Consider the following 19,692-nt stretch of genomic DNA (forward strand, 5'->3'; position numbering starts at 1 on the left):
TATTTAACTTGGTTTCCAGGCAGTTCCTTGGACTCCTTGAAAGAAATGTATTCAATTCACAGTGATAATCCTCTGAACAGGGCCAGCAAACTTTATCGGCCAAAAATTCATCTACGCTTTAACCCCAGGTGAGCCACAACACTCCCTGCGGAGCTGGGCAGCCACACTGGAGGAGGGAAGGAAGGGGACGGTGCTTTGCTACGTGCCCTGTGTCCTTCCAGGCACTTTGGTCCGGGTGGATTTCCTCCCTGGGCCGGACACCAGCCTCGCATTGGTGGCTGACCCCCGTGGGCTGAGAGGAAGGGAGGAAGCCAGGAAGCTGTGCTCACTACAGTGTGAGGTATATGCCTACATCTATTCGGTTCAATTCCACCTAGTGGGTTTCTCTTTAAAAACAGAGATGGGTGGGGTGGGGGTGGGGTGTGGAATGGGGGAGGGCAGTGGGGAGAAGTTCCAGTGTCTCAGCCGAGATCTCCAGAAGAGACCCAGGGCAGGGGAACAAAGTGAGGAGTAGTCAGGAGGCAGGCCCGTCACGCACGCACGCACGCATGCCAGACAGCTTTTTCTGGCTTTGGTAACTCCTGGGTACCTGAGGCACTCAGGTTTGACAGCACTCCCAAAGAACAGGGGGCAATGGGGCGGCGAGTGGGGCAGGGTACAGACAAGAAGGCCAGGGGAAGGACACCTTTGCCTCATCTCCTCCTGACCGAGTATGAACGGCACAGGTCAAAGATGCCATGGCTTGGTTTGGGTGGAGAAGTAAGAGAAGTGGGGAGAACCAGCACTTCTCTGGGTTCCAGCAGCCTCTCCTCAATCGTGGCCAGAACCCCAGCATCCCAAAGGCCTCCCAAGGTGCCCAACTGGTTAGCTTGAGGGTCTGCCCTGCAGGCATCAGCAACTTCTCCCCGCTCCTGGTCTCCAGGGAATGGGGGCTGGGAGTAGGGAGCGGATAGAAGGCCTTGGTCTGTGCGCCCCCCTGGTGCATTTTTACACCACCTCACCCCCCAGGTCCCTGGGCTGGAGGGGCAATGCCTCCTCCCCACCAACCCCAATCCCACTCTGGCCTTCAGGCCTTGGAGGCAAAGAGGAGCGAGGGCCGGGCGTGCACTGCAGCCAGGGAAGAGCTGATGAGCTTGCAGGCAGACTGGTCCCTGCTGGGGCAGGGCAGCTAGAGACCCTTATTGAAGTAGACATGAGCCACGCGGTCTCCATAGGAGGCCCTGATGGTGTCTTGGAGCTCAGGTTCCAGGAAAGAAACCGGCAGTCGGCTGAAAAGAAAGGAGAGCGCGGTGAGCACAATGTTGCCTGAAATGCAGCCCGCCCCCCCCCCCAATGCCAGCTTGAAAAGCCCCCACCCCCAGAGCTTCTGTGCCCCCACATTTGGGCCGACGTCACCCGCCCTGGTGCTGACATTCTTTACGGAACCTTCCAGATTCAACACATGCCCACGTGTGACACGTCAGCGCTCAGCCACACAGGGGACTTGGCCCAGGAGGACCGAATGAAGGGAAAGGGGGGATAGGAGTAGTCAATGCTCTCGCAACCTTGAACCAGGCTAAGGCCGGACCCAACCAAAGGAGACCTCCCAGTGGCCCAGCTGGCAGGGGAAGCCTCCTGTCCCCTCACCTTCTCCCAAAGGAGTCCCTGCACAGCCGGGAGAGCGTGACCTCACCCCTCCTCCTGGCTTCTCCCGCCCCAAGAAGGTCTGGTTCGGTTTGTCACGCACTCGCGGGGAAAAAAGGCCCAGCACTCAGGCCAATGGGCACCTGTCCTTGGACAAGTACTGCCCTGCAGCCCCCCACCCCCCTTCCTCATTCGGGACAGCAGGCAGGTCAGGGGCGTCGGCAGGATGGGCACGCAGCAAAGCAAAGCGATGAGCGAGCAGCGGGTACCATGTCTGCGGGAAGAGTCCACACGCCACGGGCACCATGAAGATGAGACTGCAAAGGAAAGAGAAATCAAAGGCGTTAGGAGGCCCTCTTCCCACAGACCTGCCCTCACCCTCCAGCTCTCTCTCCTGCTCCCCGCCCAGCTGGGGCGAGGGGGGGGAATGGAACCCAAGCAGAAGACAGACAGATCCAGAGGGATGCAGCCAGCTGACCAGCAACAGCCCCAGGGCCTGATGTGTGGGCAAGGAGGGAGAGGCAGGGAGCCCAAGGTCCTGCTCCTTTATCCAGCAGACAAAACCCAACCCAACCCGTCGCCATCGTGAAGCGCCCGCGAGAGGGGAGAGCTCCTCACAGCACTGAGGAGCCTGTTAAAGCGTGGAGGTGGGCTCAGTGGGTCCAGGGAAGGGCTGGAGACTCTCCAGTTCTAAGTCCTCAGATGCTGCTGCTGCTGCTGCTGAGGACCATATGTTAAGAAACAAGGCCTGACAACGATGACGTTTGAGAACCCAGCAGACCTGGCTCGGCATCCCGGTTTCGCCACCCAGTAGCTGTGTGGTTTTGAGCGAGTGATGCTCAGCCTGCAGCTCCGAGTGTCCCCAGGAGCATCCAATGGCATGTACACAAAGAGCCCCGAGCCCTGTGTAACCATTCAATTAGCATGATGTTCAAGGCTGCTATGGGTCAAACGCAGCTCCAGCAGTTACCAGCCATCTTTCTTAAAAGGTTTCCTCTTTCCTAAAAGGGGATGTTAACAGTATACTCGGGCTCCCTGGGTGGTACAAACGGTTCACCTGCTTGGCCGCTAATCGAAAGAGGTTCAAGGCTGAAGTCCACCCAGAGATGGTGCGACCGAAAGACCTGGCAACCTGTTTCCCAAAAATCCGGCCTTGAAAACACAGGGAGCTCCAACCTAACCTGGCAGGCATGGGGTTACCATGAATCCTAATCAACCCAACAGCCACTAGATTTAACAGTCTACATAACTCTAGGGAGGAGCCCAGGTGGCGTGGTGGTTACCAGGTGGGCTGCGAGCCACAAGGTCGGCAGTTCGAAACCACCCCCAGTAGCTCAGCTCCTCAGGAGAAAGATGGGGCTTCCTATTCTTGTCAAGAGTTACAGTCTTGGAAACCCACAGGGCAGTTCTGCTCTGTCCTACAGGGTTGATATGAGTCAGCATCAGCTTGACGGCAACACCTCGCAGGTGAGAGAAGGAAGTGAGAGGTCACAGGGGTGACCCAGCAGTACAGGGGAGCACAAAGCATCCAGCAAACGGCCATTGTCATGGCGGGTGTCATTCGCTCCCAGGCTGTGTGGAACGTGCATGATGCGGGGTCACGCCCAGTCAGAGGGCAGACGTGCCAGAATGCAGGCATGACTTCCTGGGGCACGTAACAGCCCCGCCAAAGCCGAGTCTCTGCATTCTGTCCCTCCAGACTGAAAGTCCGAAGTCAGACCCCAAGATGGGCAGGCACCCCGAGTACCTTACTCTCCAGAGTAACTGGTGTAGGGCATCTTACCTTCCAAAAAGCCGGGGTGCAGTTCTCCAGAGGGACATCCCCCCCACATAGCCTGAGCGTGGCCACTTTGAACTTCAGGCAAAGGAGCACATGGCTCTCCAACATGTGCTCCACAAGAAAACCTAATGGGGGTCCTGGGGTCTCCCAGCCAGCCCAGGACCCGAGCCACCAAGCAGGATATACTCACAAGCACCCACACAGCACAACTTGCAACGGGGCATGCAGGGCCTTGACTTTCTGCAGAGAACAAACAGAAGAGACCCACATGGCTTGGACCTAGCTAAGGTCACCCACCCCCTGCCACGCGTCGGCCAGCCATTCAGTGAGAAGAGCCCTCTGGGCAGGATGGCTTAGCCCTGCAGAGGGGAGCCATAGGGACGCCTTCTGGCCTCGCTCTCTGCACACAAGGTCAGGTAGGCCACTGGGGCATCGAAAACAGGCGGCCCGGGGACCTGGTCTGGACTAGGCTTGAGCAAGGTGAAGGGGTGGTGGAGTGAGGGCAGGACAGCAGGGTCAGGTGCCCCCTGGCACAGGTGTGGGCACGGGGAAGGATATGCTACTCACCTTCATGAAATGCAGTTTCTCCAGTCGTTCCATGAGGACCGGCAGTAAGACTAGGAGAGACCAGGGGAGGAGCTGGGGGAGGCCAGGAAGCCTCCTCCGAGCACCCTGCTGAAGTCACACCCCTTCCCTGCGGAAGCTCCAGGAATACCACCCACCCCTCGTGCCAAGTCCCAGCAGAACCATGGTTCCCAATCTGCACACCTGTAATCATAGTCAGACAGGTACTTCCAGGCCCAAAGCCTCCTCCCCTAAACTCACAATAACTAGAACAATACAATGTACACCGACCTCTATAACTTGTCCCCCAGAAGGGCAGACAATTTCTTCTCTCTGCCACTGTCTCCCTGGCACCCAGCACTGTGGCCTGCACACAGCAGACACTTGGTGAGGGCTTCCTACATAGACACATCTTCCCCCAAGTCTCTGGCTGATCAATGCTCCAGGAACCCTGTTCAGTCCTCCTGTAGCTCTCAGCATTCAAGCAAACCAGTTCGGGAAGCAAGGCTAAGGAGGCTGGGGTCCCACCTGCTACCAAAAAGTCAAGTGTGGCCGAGGACCCTGTCTGTCGTATTCTACAGGGGCCCCCCGCACGGGAGGGCTTCCCCGTCTTACTCATGCCAGGTGCTGCCATGGTGATCCGGGAAATAACCACTTGGGTGATGCCCACAGCTGCAGCTCTCTGAAGGTAGAAAGGAGTGCGTTGTCAGGAATGGCTTAATCTAGCGTACCTGGGGGTCATATTGTATGGCTGGGGGAGAGTCATGGCCAAGGCTGAGCTAGTCAAGGGGAGGGATGGCTCTGACAGGGCCTGGGGCGGGGGGACCTCACCCATCCCTCTCCCTCCCAGCCAGACTCTTACAGCTTCATGACCAGAGAGGATGGAGGAAGGCCAGGGGACCATGTTCTGAACAGAGGAAAGTAGGGAAAGCCACAGGAATGAAGACAAGATCAGGGAGAAACCTGCTCCTCCATATGTGATGCCCAGGCCGGCTCTGCCCACGGAGAGGGCAGGGCGTGAGGGGGAAAGTGCTTTGCCCACCCCAAAGGAAGGCCACCACTCACCCGAGAATGGCCAAGCTCCGTGTCATCCCTGGCCTTCACACAGATGCCCTGGAGGAGCTCCCTACACACAGATAGGAGTTGCTGGACTTAGGAAAGAGGTGCTAGACACTTGTCAGTCATGTGACACATCAGGAGCCCAAAGCTCTAGGAACCCATCAGTGGCTTGGACCTCGGCCCTTCCTTCTGGACCCCACTGAAGAGTACCCCAGCAGCAAGCACGGGTAGTGGCCCAAAGAGCTGGTCTGTGTTTGGGCCTCATAGGTGGGCTCCTGGAACTGCAGCATGCAGGACCCTGAGCAAGTTAACTGACTCTCCTAAAGCCTCAGTTCTCCTCCTCTGAAAAATGGGGACAGTCCTGGCACCTCCTGCAGAGCACTTGGTAAGAGGCCAACAAGATGGTGTCTTCCAAGGACTCAGGTCCAGCCCCCACCCCCCACCCCCTCCTGATAACAGAGTGGGTGGCTGGCTGCTCCACCGAGAGTCACTAGGATGGCTGTGGTGCTCCAGGCCGTTCTAGACAGCACAGAACCCGAGAGCAGGCACCAGCTGGGACTCATTGATTGGGTGGGAAAGGGGGACTAGCCAGTGCGGGGGAGGCAGAGAGGAGCAGTCCATCCTCAGGCCTGTCCTGCTGGTGCTCTTTCTACTGAGACACATTTCCATTAGCTAGTGGTCATTTCAAGAAGACGGGGCTTTGCCACTATTGCTGCTGCTGAAAATAATGACAAAGGGGGGGCTATCGTTCACAGAAGTGTGTGTGTGTGTGTGTGTGTGCAATGTTCCAGGCATTGTGCTTTCTGTATGTTCTATCATTAAATCCTCTTAATGAGCCACAGCTACACTTTCTCCTTTCCCCGTTCCTACGGAAAGCTTAGGGCTGGTGCCTGGAAACCAGTGGTCTGTTGGCCTCCTCTGGCTTCTTTCAGCGCTTCTTATTCCATCCTATCTTGAGACACTTCTGTTGTCTTTTCTTTTTTTCCTTTCCTTTTATGAAAAGATCATTTTACTGGGGGCTCTCACAACTCTTATAACAATGCATAGATCCACTGTATCAAGCCTATTTGTACATATGTTGCCATCATTCTTTTCTAGACATTTACTTTCTATTGAGCCCTTGGTATAGTCAATTCTTTTTTCTTTTAATCATTTTATTGGGGGCTTGTACAACTCTTATCACAACCCATCCATCCATTGTGTCGAGCACATTTGTACGTTTGTTGCCATCATTCTTCTCAAAACATTTGCTTTCTACTTGAGCCCTTGGTATCAGCTCCTCATTTTCCCCTCCCCCCCCACCCTAGTATAGTCAATTCTTTCCCTTACATTTCTGTCTGTACTTCATCCTCAAGGCTTTGGAAGTAGGCAGCAGTCACAACTTAAATAAAACCGTGTCAGTTGAAAGAACTTCCTCTAGTCCCCAACCGATCCCAGAAGTGACTCCCACAACATGGACCACAGAGACTGACCCTAAGTCACCCACCACTGGGAGGAGGGGTGAGGGGGGAGGCAGCGATCCTCAGGCTCTACTGAGGCTCCTCCCACAGCCCACCCTCCACTGTCTTGACACCTGGCTCAGATAAAGTGGTGCTTTGTAGAAAGGACTGTACTCACTGTTGTCGCATCATTGGGATGTTGACACAGTTGGCTGCTGCCACGGCGGCAAAGGGCACCCAGCGGCCCACCAGGGGCGGGGCTCTCTGTCAGAGGAGGGGACCATGGGGATTGTCAGGCTCACCGGGAGATGAGGATGGTGGAAGTTTAAAGTCTTCACAAATCAAGCCCTGGTGGTACAGTGGTTAAGTGCTTGGCTACGAACAGGAACAGCCCGCTGATGGTTCCAATTCACCAGGTGCTCCATGAAGACAGATGTGACCATCTGCTTCCAGAAAGGTTCCAGCCTGGGAGACCCTACAGGGCTGTTCTACTCTGTCCTATAGGGTCGCGAGGAGGCGGCATCGCCTTGACAATGAATTTTCAGGTCCTGACACCATGTCTCCTAAGGAGCCTGGTGATGTAGTGGTTACCAGTGGGGCTGCTAACCCCAAGGTCAGTAGTGAGAAACCAGCAGCCACTTGGCTGGAGGAAAAGGAGGCTGTCTACTCCCGTCAAGAGTTACAGTCTTCAGGAACCCAGAGGGGCAGTTCCACCCTGTCCTTTAGAGTGGTTATGAATAGGAACAGACCTGAGGACAAGGAGTTAGGTTTTGGTTTGACACCATTCTGAATGCCCCAAAGTCCCTGAATTGCCTGAGAAGGCCCAACCCAGTAAAACCCTACTGAATGAAAGGATTTCATGGAAAACTAGAATTAAAAGATAATGGCATATGTAATTATAATTCACGAAGTGTCATTTTACCTCCAATACTACTGCTTTCAACACAGTAGGTGCTTTTAACAGAGAAGCTGCTTTCAACACAGCTGCTGCTTTCTACACAGTAGCTGCTCTCTACACATGTGTGACTGGTCTGCGTAAGTACATCATGGTGCCAACCTTGTCACATACACCTGTATGTAAATGGGGTGTATGTGATGGGTTGGCGCGATGATGTCATCCATCACATCGGGTACTCATATGTGGGCATACCTGCATGTGGATGGACCCCCTGGAGACAGATAGAGGAGCGGTGTCTCGGTTCCTAAGACCATTGGAAAATACATATTCGAACCCACCACCTGCTCCGTGGGACACAGATGAGGCTTTCTACTCCCGTAAAGATACATAGCCTTGGAAACATGAAGATTTCTAGCCTTGGAAACACGGGAGTTTGTGTTTTCTGATGGTCTTAGGAGACCCCTGTGAAAGGGTCGTTTGACCCCCAGGTTGAGAACCGCTGCTCTATTGCCTTAAGACTAGTCTGGGCATACCAATTCATCTAGCCAGCAAGCATGGCTGATTTGCTCCAGGACTCTGCTGCCCCCCAGTGGCCACCACTGTCCACAGCAGCCCAGACCATACCTTTGTCAGTGTGTTCATGCTCACAGCAGTGGCCACGGCAGTGGTTGTGGCTGTGAAGTAGGAAAGGGCCATCTGCCTAGTGGAAGAGAGAGATGCTTTTGAAGCGGGGTAGGGAGTCCTGCTGGCTGAGGGCACGCCGATGGCCTTGAGGGAGAAAGTCTGGCAAGCTCGCCCGTGATGGGTCCCCAACATCATCAGCACCTTTGTACTTGGCTGAATCCTGACCCTTCCAGACTCAGCTGAAAGGTTATCTCCACTTCCCGGATCCGCCTGTCTCCACAGACCGCACCCCTGTGGTTCTCTATCTTGTCACCCTGTTTTTATTAGGCCACCACACACAATCTGAGATCGCTGTGCCTGTCTTGTTTTTAGACCTGACCCTCCAAGAGAGCAAAGATCACACCTATCTGAGTCAACAATGGCCCTTGGGCACCTAGCACAAGCGTGGCACGTGAAACACACTCGAGACATATTTTCTGCGGAGTGAAGGAATGAGCGTGCATGCAGCTGGTCTACCTGATCGACGTGGGGGAAGCTGCATTCCTGTTGGTGTAGTTGACTAAGGCGTTGAAAGACTGGTTCACCCACTGCCAGAAGACCACCGCCGGCACTGTCCTACGGTCCAAGAAACCAAGAGAGGCAAAGGAGGATGGAGGGAAGGCTTGGGATCTACTAGCCACACCACCTGCAACTTCCCAAATGGTTCCTGTGCTGTTTTAGACACCATCCTCGCCCCCTTCCTTACCTTGCAAAGACAATGATTTCCTCCTTGGGATCTTCCCCATCCTGCCCCTGCCCCTCCAAAGAGAAGGTGAGCCATTCCATGCACCCTGCTCGGTCAACACCAGCTCCGGCCTCGAACCTACCCCTTACCAAGCTTCCTGGCAACTGTTCACTTCTTGGTCTCCTCAACAAAACTGGGAGCTCCCCGAGGGAAGGGATGATAGTCCTAACACCTTACACCAGGCTGGGCTCCCCGTACAGGCTGGCTGAATCAATGTGTGAATGGGATAGGGAAGGAAGGGGACGAGGTATGAGCGAGGGCTTCCCAACGTTCATGAAAGAGTGGAATAAAAAGACCATGGGATTTCTCCAGTAGTCACACATCTGCCCACTGAACGCAAAGAAAAGTGCCCCCTACTTTCAATGTACTTTAGTGTGGCATTATAAAAATACACGAAACGCACAGCTAAGTAAGCGCTTCAAAAAGAGGGAGTTGGAATAGTCTATTAATTAAGAGTCAGGCCTGGGAGATAGCCCAGGCACTAGTATTTCCTGGCTGTGTGAACTTGGACTAACGACTTGTCTAGAACGCCAGCTCTTCATCCAGAACATGGGGGTAATAGTAGCTACTTGCAGGGTTGTTAAAAGAGTTTAACTGAGCTAACGCATGAAAGCGTCTAAGGCAGGGCCTGGTACCAGTCACTGGGCAATACAATCAACCTCATGGCAACCCCGTTGCACGCGCATGCGTCAGCTACCAGTCACTGGGCAATACAATCAACCTCATGGCAACCCCGCGCGTGCGCCAGCACAGACTTGCGCTGCACGGGGTTTTCGGTGGCTGACTTTTTCACAGGTAGATCGTCAGACCTTTCGTCCAAGGCCCTTCTGGATGGACTTGAACTGCCAACCTTTCAGTTTGCAACCTAAGCCTGTTCCACTCTTTGTACCACCCAGGGATTCTAAGTCATCCATCCCAGGGGCTTATCATTCTTCCACTATGGCTCCCTGCCCTGTAGCTCCCCACTCCCAGGCTCCCACCTGTAGAACTGCAGCATGAAGCCGGTGAGGATCATGCCCCCAGGGACCTGGAAGGACATGCGCCCGATGACATTCATCTTCTCTCCAGTGTCGGGGTGGAAGGCTGAGTCGTACAGCTTCTTGGCATATAGCAATTGTTCCACTTGGGTGCCCGGGGGCACAGTGCCCATCCTGTCATCAAAGACAAGAAGATGACAGCCCAGCTCACGGATGGTTCCCTGCCTTCGTTCTCCCCCATTCTGGGGGTCTTTCCTCGCTGCACACCCACTCACCCAGCCCCTCCCTCCAGCTCACCGGCTCTTCTCCACCATCAGCTTGGCCCAGTCCAGTTCCCGCTCTGGCACCAGGACCGTTCGGGGATCCGTGATATTGAAGAAGTGCTTCACCCGCCCCAGGAACATGCTTTGGTCCCAGCGGGGAGCATCGATGTTGAACCCTGACAGGTCTACCTCCATCCTGCTCACACACAAGAGGGGGGGACAGAGCAAGCGTGAGGATAGTCCCCAAATTCAGGGGCCCTGGGGCCCTCCCACCATTGTACACTACCCACATTCATTCACCCGCTGCTGGGGGGAGGGCCCAGCGAGTGGTCAGGCCCCAACCTGTGTTTCCAGAGGGCCTGCTGGTGGCCAGCCCTGGGCTTGGTGTGCTATGGGGGAAGACCGGGAAAGGGGACAGCACAGCTCTCGTCCTTGGGGAGCAGAGATTAGTGGAGGTGAGGGCAAATAAGCAGAGGGGCTTCCCAGAAGAAGTGGGGTGTGAGCAAGGCCCTGGAAGCCAGGAGAGACGTAACAGGAGGAGGAAGGCCTGGGCTCAGAGGGCAGGCAGGCAAGGTCAGAGGTAAAGGTGGGTCTGAGCTCGCACGATTACTTTCATCACTGAGCCAGTGTGCCTGTGGCTCTCTGGCTCAGTGCAGCAGTCACAGAAATGGCACACCAGGCTGGCTTTGCCAAGCAGAGACTGTGCTTCTCTATTTAGGAGGCTAGGTGTCTGAGCCAGAGCCCCGGCTCTAGGGAAAGGTTTTCTCGCTCACGGTTTGCTCTGGGGAAATGTCTTTTGTATCCCTCTGGATTCCGTTCCTGGGTGATCTTCACGGGGCCTCTCCCATCTCTGCTTGCTCCTTTGACCTAATCTACTCTTTTTAGTTCAAAGACGATTGCCTTTAACTCGCACCCTGAACGGAGGTGGCCTCTTTACCAAGAAAACCCATTCCCAGACGGGAGTATAACCACAGGCCGAAACCAACCCAACCAAGCCTCCTGCCAACACAGTCAAAACAACCTACCCCTCCCCCCACCCCCATCACGATCCCAATTCTACCTTACAAATCTGGCTAGACCAGAGGATGGACACCGGTACAGATAGGAACTGGAGACACGGGGAATCCAGGACAGATGATCCCTTTAGGACCAGTGGTAAGAGTGGTGATACCGGGAAGGTGGGGGGAGGGTGGGGTAGAAAGGGAGAACAGATTACAAGGATCTACATATAACCTCCTCCTTGGGGGATGAACAACAGAAAAGTGGGTGAAGGGAGATGTCAGACAGTGTAAGATATGACAAAATAATAATACTTTATAAATTATCAAGGGTTCATGAGGGAGGGGAAAAAATGAGGAGCTGATACCATGGGCTCAGGTAGAAATCAAATGTTTTGAGAATGATGAGGGCAACAACTATACAAATGTGCTTGACACAATGGATGTATGTATGAATTGTGATAAGAGTTGTACGAGCCCCCAATAAAATGATTAAAATAAAATACCTACACGGGGCTCCTGAGGCTGTAATTTTTATGGGAACAGAGCTTTCTCTGAGAGAGCAGCTGGTGGGTTCGAACCGTTAACCTTGAGGTTAGCCATTCAATGCTTCCTGACAGCTCTACCAGGACTCCTGAACCACAGGTATAAAAACTAAAACCGAAACTCAACCCCATCCACTGAGTCTGACTCATGGTGACCTGAGTAAAACTCCCCTGTTTCCAAGGCTATAAATCTTTACGGGAGTAGAAAGCCTCATCTGTGTCCCACAGAGCAGCTGGTGGGTTCGAATCGCTGACCTTGTTGGTCGCAGCCTAACACATAACACTACACCACTAACACTCCTTCACCAGGGGTATAGGAGTTAGGATTCACAACACAAGTTTTGTGGGGAGACCTTTCAACCCACGCCTGCATGAGTGAGATCCCATCCAGAGCTGAGAGGTGGGGAAGCAACCCCAGGACAAGGGCAGGAGTGCACAGTGCTGTCAGCAGACCCCACAAGCAGTGAGAAGCCAGAGTGGCAGAATTTAAAACCCGGGTGGTGGCTACATCTCCCCCATTTGCCTGGGACTGTTGTCCCAAGGCCACCATCAATAGAACTCCCTTTTCCATCTAAAGAGCTTCCCAGTTTGAATGACAGATTGCACGGTCACTGGATCTAAGGAGTCCTGGTTACATGCTGGGCTCTTAACCGCAAGGTTCGCAGTTCAAACCACCAGAGGCTTTCTACAGTTCCCATCTTGGAAGCCCGAGGGGCAGTTCTACTCTGTCCTACAGGGTCCCTGTGAGTCAGAATCAACTCCATGGCAGTGAGTTTGGTTTGTGGGATTCTGAACACACTGTGAAGAGAAGAAATAAGGATTCATGAACATTAGCCAGATGGGGGCGGAGTATCTCAGACAAAAAGTGTGGAAAGTGAGCAGTGCTTGTGGGGACCGGGTGGCAGTGATGAGACCAGCTAACACTTGGGAGCTCTTACTGTATGCCTGAGCTTTTGCTTAGCACGAGACATGCATTTTCACTATTCTTATTCCCAATAGCCCTACGAGGAAGACACTTCCCATTTAAGCCCGTCTTACGGATGAAAACACTAAAAGACGGAGACGTTTCGGAATTTAACCAGGTCCCATCAGCACTGGGCAGTCCTTCAGCCTGACCCACTTCAGCGCTCTGACCTCTAATTGGGTTCTGGAAACCAAGGCTGGGAAAGCTACGATAGATGTTTGTCTGACGATCTGGGGACCCACTGAAAGAACTTCAAGAGTGTGGCAAGGTCAGATCTGTGATTCGGAAGGCACATGCCGGGCATGTGAATCAACAGAGTGGGCAGGGACCTCTCAGCATGCAGAGGGACCAGCTGGGCAAGATGTCGGGGCTCAAGTGGATACAGGTGGCCTCTGTCAGAGAGGAGGCTCCAGAATTCGAACCTTTTAAGGAGGCAATTTTAGGATTTGCTAAGTAATTGCAGGAGCTGTGAATTATTTAGTGTGGCTCTTCCAGCCAACGTCTCTAACTCCCACCAAATGACCTTTTCCTGCACGGGACTAGTAAGTGGGGGTGGGGGTGGGGGGCGGGAGCAGAGAGTGAAGATGCTGACAGGATTCCCTGGACTGCCATCCTGCTGCATATAAAATAAGCCCTCTGAAAAGCAGGAGGAAGGATGTCAAGACCAGCAAGAGCCAGGGGTAGACAGCTCTGGACCTGAGACCCCTATGCGGTGAGCCTCCTGGATCCGGAAGATAGCTAGGGCATCAGCGGAGCAGCCGCAGCACAACCAGGAGCCAGAGCCTGAAACAGTGGGCTGGACCGCCCAGCCCACAGAGCAAGTAAAGCTGAGCGCTTTGGGGAGGGAGGCTGGCTTGTGGAGTGGGGTGCCACTAAGCACTTAAATTGGGGGAGCTGGAGTGGAGTGGAGTGCCTTCAGGTTGAAGCTTATTGGAGTGGGGGTGCCTCTGGGCATTTAATTCAGGGAGCTGGGTTTGGTGACCCATGAAGCTTGACCTTCAGACTGAAGCTTTCATCAGAGTGGGATGCCCGTCTGGCTGACCTGAAAGACCTTTGAGATGTGTGCTGTTGAACAACTATCTCCTGAGCAGTTCTCATCTGCATGGCAACCCGTCAACTTCCTTAATAGACCCTTTAAACCTAAATATTGTCTGTGAGTTCTGTGTAGCCATTGCAATCGTTATTAGAACCTACAAGTAAAACAGGTTCTAATCGTTGAGGCTACGTAAGACAAGGCAGTGATATTGGGAATACTGTATCAGTCAAGGTTCAACCAGAGAGCAGAGAGAAAGAAATAGAGATATTCTGTTAAGTGTGGTCAGGTCAATTTTTACACATAGTGGCATGAAGTCATGAAGCAGTAGTTTTTGGTTATTGCCCAAGTGCTTAAGCCAGGCCCACCCAAGATATCTTGAGCTCCCTTTTGATTAATTCAAAGCCAACCAATAAGGGACTTTAGTTACACCTGTAAAACTCCTTCACAGTACCACCTAGATTCCTGTTTGAATGAATAAATGGGAAATGTGTGTGCGCGCACGCATGTACACACACACACACACACACACACAACAAAGCAGCAGCTGTCTCCTTCCTAACCCACTCTATCCACAACAGACCAGAGAGGGAACCCTGAGGCATTTACTTTGTTTTGCTTTCAGCCTCGTCAAGCAGGCTAGTGACAAATATCTAGAACACCCCCTGGGTTTCTGACTTGGGCCACAGGGACCAGAGATGCAGCATCTCAGAAATTAGCTTTAGGGAGAAAACAACGTGTTTGATTTTCCACACCTTGGGTTTCAAGTGACGTGGGACTTCCTTAAATGTGAGGCAGCCTCCTGCCTCGCGTTCTTTGCAAGTCCCGTTGCCTGTCTAGAATGCTATTCCCTCCTGCTCTCCACTACATAACCTCCATTCATCCTTCAGATGTCAGCTTAAGACTCACTTTCTTCTTGGCAGCACCCCTTCCCTCTCCTGTCTCCTCTGTCCTCAGACCCCTTAGCTCTGGACGCCTTCAGCGCTGCGACAGCGTGTCACTACCCTCCGTGGCTCAATCCAGATGAACGCCTTACCTACCTCCCTCTTTAGACCCAAAGCTCCTCCAAGTCAGCACTCCTCTTGCTCTGCGGGCCCGGTGCCCGGCGCAGTGTCGGCCTGAGGAAGGCATCCACGTGTTCGCTGAATAAGAGGCTCCCGTGGCTGGCCTTTGGAGATTCCGGTCTGAGAGAATCCCAGAGCAGAGGGGCCTGGGCTAGAAGCAGGTGACTGAGTCCTCTCACTGGAGTCGAAGAACATTCCCCAGTGAAAAGAGCTGAGGGCACACCCTGAAGTAGCACCCCATTCTAGAAACATGCTGAAAAGGGGACTCCCCACCCTCACCCCCCCACACACACAAAATGAGCAACCAGAGAGAGGGGGGGCGGGGGAGCCAACACAGGGGGGAAAGAGAGTGGTGGTCCATTTTAATTGTATTCTGATGAGAGGATGTTTTTGCTTTACCAAATGTAGATTTGTTTTGTCACAGTTTAGGAGGCTAGAAGTCCAAGTTCAGATCACCTGCTCTTGGGGGAGACTTCCTGTGCCTGTGCTGGAGGAAGGGCTTTGCCTCTTTGGCTTCTGCCTCTTCGTTCCTGAGAAAACTCCACGGGCCTCGGAAGCTGCCTTCCTGTAGAGCAACGGTTCTCAACCTATGGGTCGCGACCCCTTTGGGTAGCAAAATTAGTTATAAAGTAGCAATGAAAATAGTGTTATAATTGGGAGGTCACCACCACACGAGGAACTGTATGAAGGGTCAGAGGCTGCATGAGGAAGGTTGAGAACCACTGCTCTAGAGCCAGGAGGTTCTCCAGTCCGGGAACCCGAGTCCAAAGGACACGCTGGGTTCTCAGCTCTTCCTTCTGGGTGGTAGCCACGTGCCACCACCCTCCTCACTGCTTTTAATTCTTGAAGGGATAACAGGTGTGAATTGAGCAAACCTGTGACTTGGGTCTCCCCTCCTGAGAGGCAATTTCACAATTTTTGTTGCAATGGGAGACATGTCAGCTGGTTGGCTTGCCAGGGGGCACGTCATTTTGGCTGTGGAAGGAGCCCGGAGAGGCCCAGCTTGAAGTAACCACAACGGCCCTGCCAGCCTTGATGTCACTGGCAGTAGGCATTAGCCAGGCACAAGTAGCCACTGCCCAAACTCTGACTGCCCCACTCCTGTCCCCAGGAAGCCCACACAGAAGCGCTGGGCTCTGCCCTCCGGGATAGGCTGACTCAGTGTGTGGCAGGCTGGTTCAAAGACCAAAGTCCTCTTGCCCAGTCCCAGTTGAACCCAAGAGGGGGAGGAAGGGCGAGAACTCACTTCTCTGGACTCTTGTGCGATTTCAACTCATCTTGGCCCTTGTAAGACGGAGTAGAATTCCACTGGCCCGTATGGTTTCCAAAGCTTTTTTTTTTTTTTCCTTTTTCTAACATTTTATTAGGGGCTCATACAACTATTATCCCAATCCATACACACATCAATTGTGTAAAGCGCATTTGTACATCGTTTCTCAAAACATTTTCTCTCCACTTAAACCCCCAGCATTAGGTCCTCATTTTTCCCCTCCCTCCCTCATGAGCCCTTGATAGTTTATAAATGGGTATTTTGTCATATCTTGCCCTGTCCGACGTCTCCCTTAACCCACTTTTCGGTTGTCTGTCCCCCAGGGAGGAGGTCACACACATTTCCATGTAATCGGTTCCCTCTTTCCTACCCACTCTCCCTTTACCCTCCCTGTTTTGCCACTCACACCACTGGTCCTATAGGGCTCATCCGTCCTGGATTCCCTGTATTTTCAGTTCCTATCTGTACCAGTGTACCTCCTCTGGTCTAGCTAGACTTGCAAGATCGAATTCGAGTCATGGTAGTGGGAGTGGGGAGGAAAGCTTTAACCTCTACAGGAGCAGGGGACCGTGTCTTTTTTCCCACAGAGCAGCCGAGGGACTCGACCCGCTGACCTCTGGGTTAGTGAAGGGGCAATTAAACAATGCTCCCAGAGGGTTCTTGCCCTGACTCTATGCGTGGCTAAAATGCAGTCGGCCTGGCCCCGTCGATTACACCACCTCAGCTTCCAGAAGCCACTGGAGAAAGTAGACTGAGCCAAGTGCTACCCCTTCCACCACCCAACCACCCACCCCTCCGGTCCTTCTCTGCCACCTCTCTCCACTGTCCAGCTCAGCATTTGGAAAGTCCCCCACCCTTCTGCCACGCCCACCACAAAGGGAAACCATTTGCTAATAAATTATGCAAGTACGTTTGCCTTCATTACAGAGGTCAGGACGGGTGCAGTCCAGCTCCTGTCTTCTGTGAAACGTAAGGCAAGCAAGGTGGGTTTTTTAAAAAAGAAAATCTAAATTCTCTGTGGGGAGCACTTCCCTCATGCCCACTGCCCACCCACCCTCTAAATAAGTTGCCCCACATCTCTTCAGGACAGAGGACCTGGAACCTCTTGGAGGCTCTAGAGCGAACTCAAGCCAGTTACATCCCCCATGGCACCCCGGGCTTCTCCTTGGCAGGACCTGGGGCTTTTGCAATGACCACTGCCTTGTTATTTACAGTGACTTGATTCAAGTCAGCCTCCCCTGATGGATGCAGCCAGGCTCCTAAGCAGGGGCCCAGGTTGGTGTGGGTCAGTGTCTCAGCTGCCTTCATGAAATAGCTACAACTTACTCTAGAATGTCACTTTTTGCAAGTCAAACTCAGCATCTGACTTGGTCCTGGAATGGCCAGTAGCAGGCTTGCTTCCACGGGGCTGTGAATGGCCTGCCCCGCCGGCACCTTTGGCCCCAGAACCAATTTCGATTCACAGCGAGCCATGGGTCAGAGCAGGGGTGCTCCAGAGGGCTTTTCTTTCTTCCCCAGGTCTCTCACCAACTGGCTGGGTGTGTTCAAGCCCCCTCATGTTTTGGTTAGCAGTCGAGCATTGTAGGTTCAAGTCTCCTTGAACTACATGTAGCCTCTAACTTTTCTTCCACTACTATTCTCTCAGCTCCCAGACAAGGTGGCCCCACTCCTGAGAATAAAGGGGAGCTAGAAATCAAATAGGTGATTGCCCAATACCTCCTTTTCCTCCCGGGGTGAGAGAATGCTCAATGACATTAGCCTAATCCCTCGGTTCACAGAAAGGGAAATGGAAGCCCAGAGAGGTCCATAGGCAGCACAGTGAGCGATTGTGGTGCATGTGCCCTGTACTAAAACCTCAAGTTGATATAAATCAAGAAACCCACTCCCACTGAACCCATTCTGATTCACCAAGGCCCTGTATAGAGTTTCAGAGACTATAAATCTTTTTTTTTTTTTTTTAGACTACAAATCTTAAAGGTAGCAGACAGCCTCCTTTTTCTCCCTTGGGGAAGCAGGTGGTTAGAAATCACCAACCGTACAGTCAGCAGTCCAATACCCTAACCCATAGCAACATAAGAAACAACAGATCCAGTCTCTCACAAAGCTGATGCTAACCAGGGCCCTCCTTCGCCTTGGCTTAGGATCACCTGGACAGTTTCTCTTTCTACCAACCCATTTCAATACTCATTGCTGTCAAGTTGATTCTGACTCATAGCCACCCTATAGGTCAGAGGAGGGCTGCCCCTTGCGTTTCCTGGAAGCAATCTGCCCTATCTTTCTCTCACAGATGCGCTGGTGGGTTTGAACCGTCAGCCTTTTTTTTGGTTAGCAACCAAGCACTTAACCACCATGCCACAAGGCTCCTTCTCTTTCCACTACAGCCTACTTATTTTCTAAGCAAAAGGGAAAGAACAAGAGAAAGAGGGGAATAACCTACTGCCACTCTCGAAGGACTGCTCACCCCTCCCATAGAGACCTGGACATAGACACTGCGGCAAATAGTAACACAGCTCAGAGAAGAGGCTTCCAAACCTTCTCCGGGGTATTCTCTGGAAATGGGGGAAAGTGCAGATCATTTTCTCCACCCATGATTACCTGCCTAGAGAAAAGTAAAACATCACACCAGGCAGCCAAACTCGAAAGGTTTGCACGGAGACCACTAAGGTAGGTACGGTTTGGTGCCAAAACTGGATAGAGCTAGCAGGAGAGTGAGATTAATGATTAATTGAGCTGGCACATATACTCTTGTCATTTCAAGGGAACCATAATGCTAGGCACAGACACAACTCAGAGAAATATGGCTTACCTATTTCACAAAAAGGCCACCAAGCTAGAGATGACTGGAGATGGTTGTTTTGTGTGTCATTCAGTTACAGTGATCCTACAGGATGGAGCTGAGCTACCCTTACAGGCTGTCCACACAGGACTGTCGAGTTGTGCTCCCTTAAAGCTGTTGGTGGGTTTGATCTGCTGACCTTTCTGTTAGCAGCTGAGCTCTTAACCACTGTGCCATCGGGGTCCTTGTAGAGATGGTGCACAGGCTCTGAACTGAATTTTTTTTCTCTACAAGGTTCCGAAATAGGCATGCAAGCACCCTATGGTTAAGAATTGGTTGAATGCACAAATAATTCAGGACCAATCCATTGCCCTCGAGTAACTCCCACTCATAGCGACCCTAGAGGGCTGCGCATAGTAGGACTACATCATAGGGTTTCAGATAAGGTAAATCTTGACCGAAACAACCAGTCATATCTTTTTCCTTCTGAGGGGGCTGGTGGGTTCGGACGCTTTCACCACTGCGTCCTGAAACAGACTACCCTCCACCCCCTCCCACCAGGATCCCTCATCCCAGATTCTCACAAAGTACGGAGGTGGGTGCGCAGCCCAAAACGCCCCCCCCCACCGGCTTAGCACACGAAGGTGCTAGGGACCCAGCTGGGATGGCCCCAGGTCATTCCTTGTGCCACGTGGCTTCCGCAGGTCCAGCGTCCAGCGCACGCTGCAGCCCCACCAGTCTAGAGAAAGAAATCAAAGCTTCCTTCCGGACGTGGGGACTGAAAGTAGACGTGGCAAGCAGCCTCTTGCCCAAGAGCACTTACCTGACCGCGGGATAAATGCACTGAAGCAGCTGCTACCAAATGAAGCTCACTTTGGAAGCCAGGTCTAGGCACTACTAGCCACGCCCTAGGAACCGCCCCCATCCCGCCCCGCCCCCACGACTCCTTCCTGACCAATCACAGACTCGGTGGCCCCGGCCCGCCGAGTAACTGGCTTGCACCATTCTTCAGGTCTGCAAGCTTGCCGCCG

At 53.0% G+C, this 19,692-nt stretch overlaps 1 protein-coding gene across 2 annotated transcripts; it reads right to left on the bottom strand.

The window, feature by feature from the left end:
- Nucleotides 1-626: 626 nt before the first annotated feature.
- Nucleotides 627-19,515, bottom strand: SFXN2 (sideroflexin 2). Of its 2 annotated transcripts, none has more exons than XM_045291561.1 (12): nucleotides 19,485-19,515; nucleotides 10,046-10,207; nucleotides 9,752-9,922; nucleotides 8,504-8,602; nucleotides 7,988-8,063; nucleotides 6,644-6,729; nucleotides 5,033-5,093; nucleotides 4,583-4,649; nucleotides 3,971-4,020; nucleotides 3,594-3,643; nucleotides 1,893-1,940; nucleotides 627-1,268 (listed from the first exon to the last, which is right to left on the bottom strand). In XM_045291561.1, exons 2-12 carry the CDS (start codon nucleotides 10,204-10,206, stop codon nucleotides 1,169-1,171), a joined length of 969 nt encoding a protein of 322 aa, XP_045147496.1. In that variant the 5' UTR covers nucleotide 10,207; nucleotides 19,485-19,515; the 3' UTR covers nucleotides 627-1,168. The 2 variants fall into 2 exon arrangements, with proteins under 2 accessions (XP_045147496.1, XP_004701011.1); XM_004700954.2 differs by lacking the exon at nucleotides 19,485-19,515 and adding an exon at nucleotides 14,592-14,786.
- Nucleotides 19,516-19,692: the final 177 nt, after the last annotated feature.

Source organism: Echinops telfairi, unplaced genomic scaffold (assembly GCF_000313985.2).
Source record: "Echinops telfairi isolate 266 unplaced genomic scaffold, ASM31398v2 ScPeMD7_70;HRSCAF=299, whole genome shotgun sequence".
NCBI lineage: Eukaryota > Metazoa > Chordata > Mammalia > Afrosoricida > Tenrecidae > Echinops > Echinops telfairi.

Bases quoted from the DNA above. Each gene is read 5' to 3' on its own strand.
- SFXN2 (XM_045291561.1), bottom strand. From the start codon at position 10,206: ATGGAGGTAGACCTGTCAGGGTTCAACATCGATGCTCCCCGCTGGGAC. The intron at 4,650-5,032 runs GTGAGTGGTGGC...TTCTACCTTCAG, and splicing joins CGGAGCTTGGCCATTCTCGG to AGAGCTGCAGCTGTGGGCAT. The intron at 3,644-3,970 runs GTGAGTAGCATA...TGTTCTCTGCAG, and splicing joins AGAAACTGCATTTCATGAAG to AAAGTCAAGGCCCTGCATGC.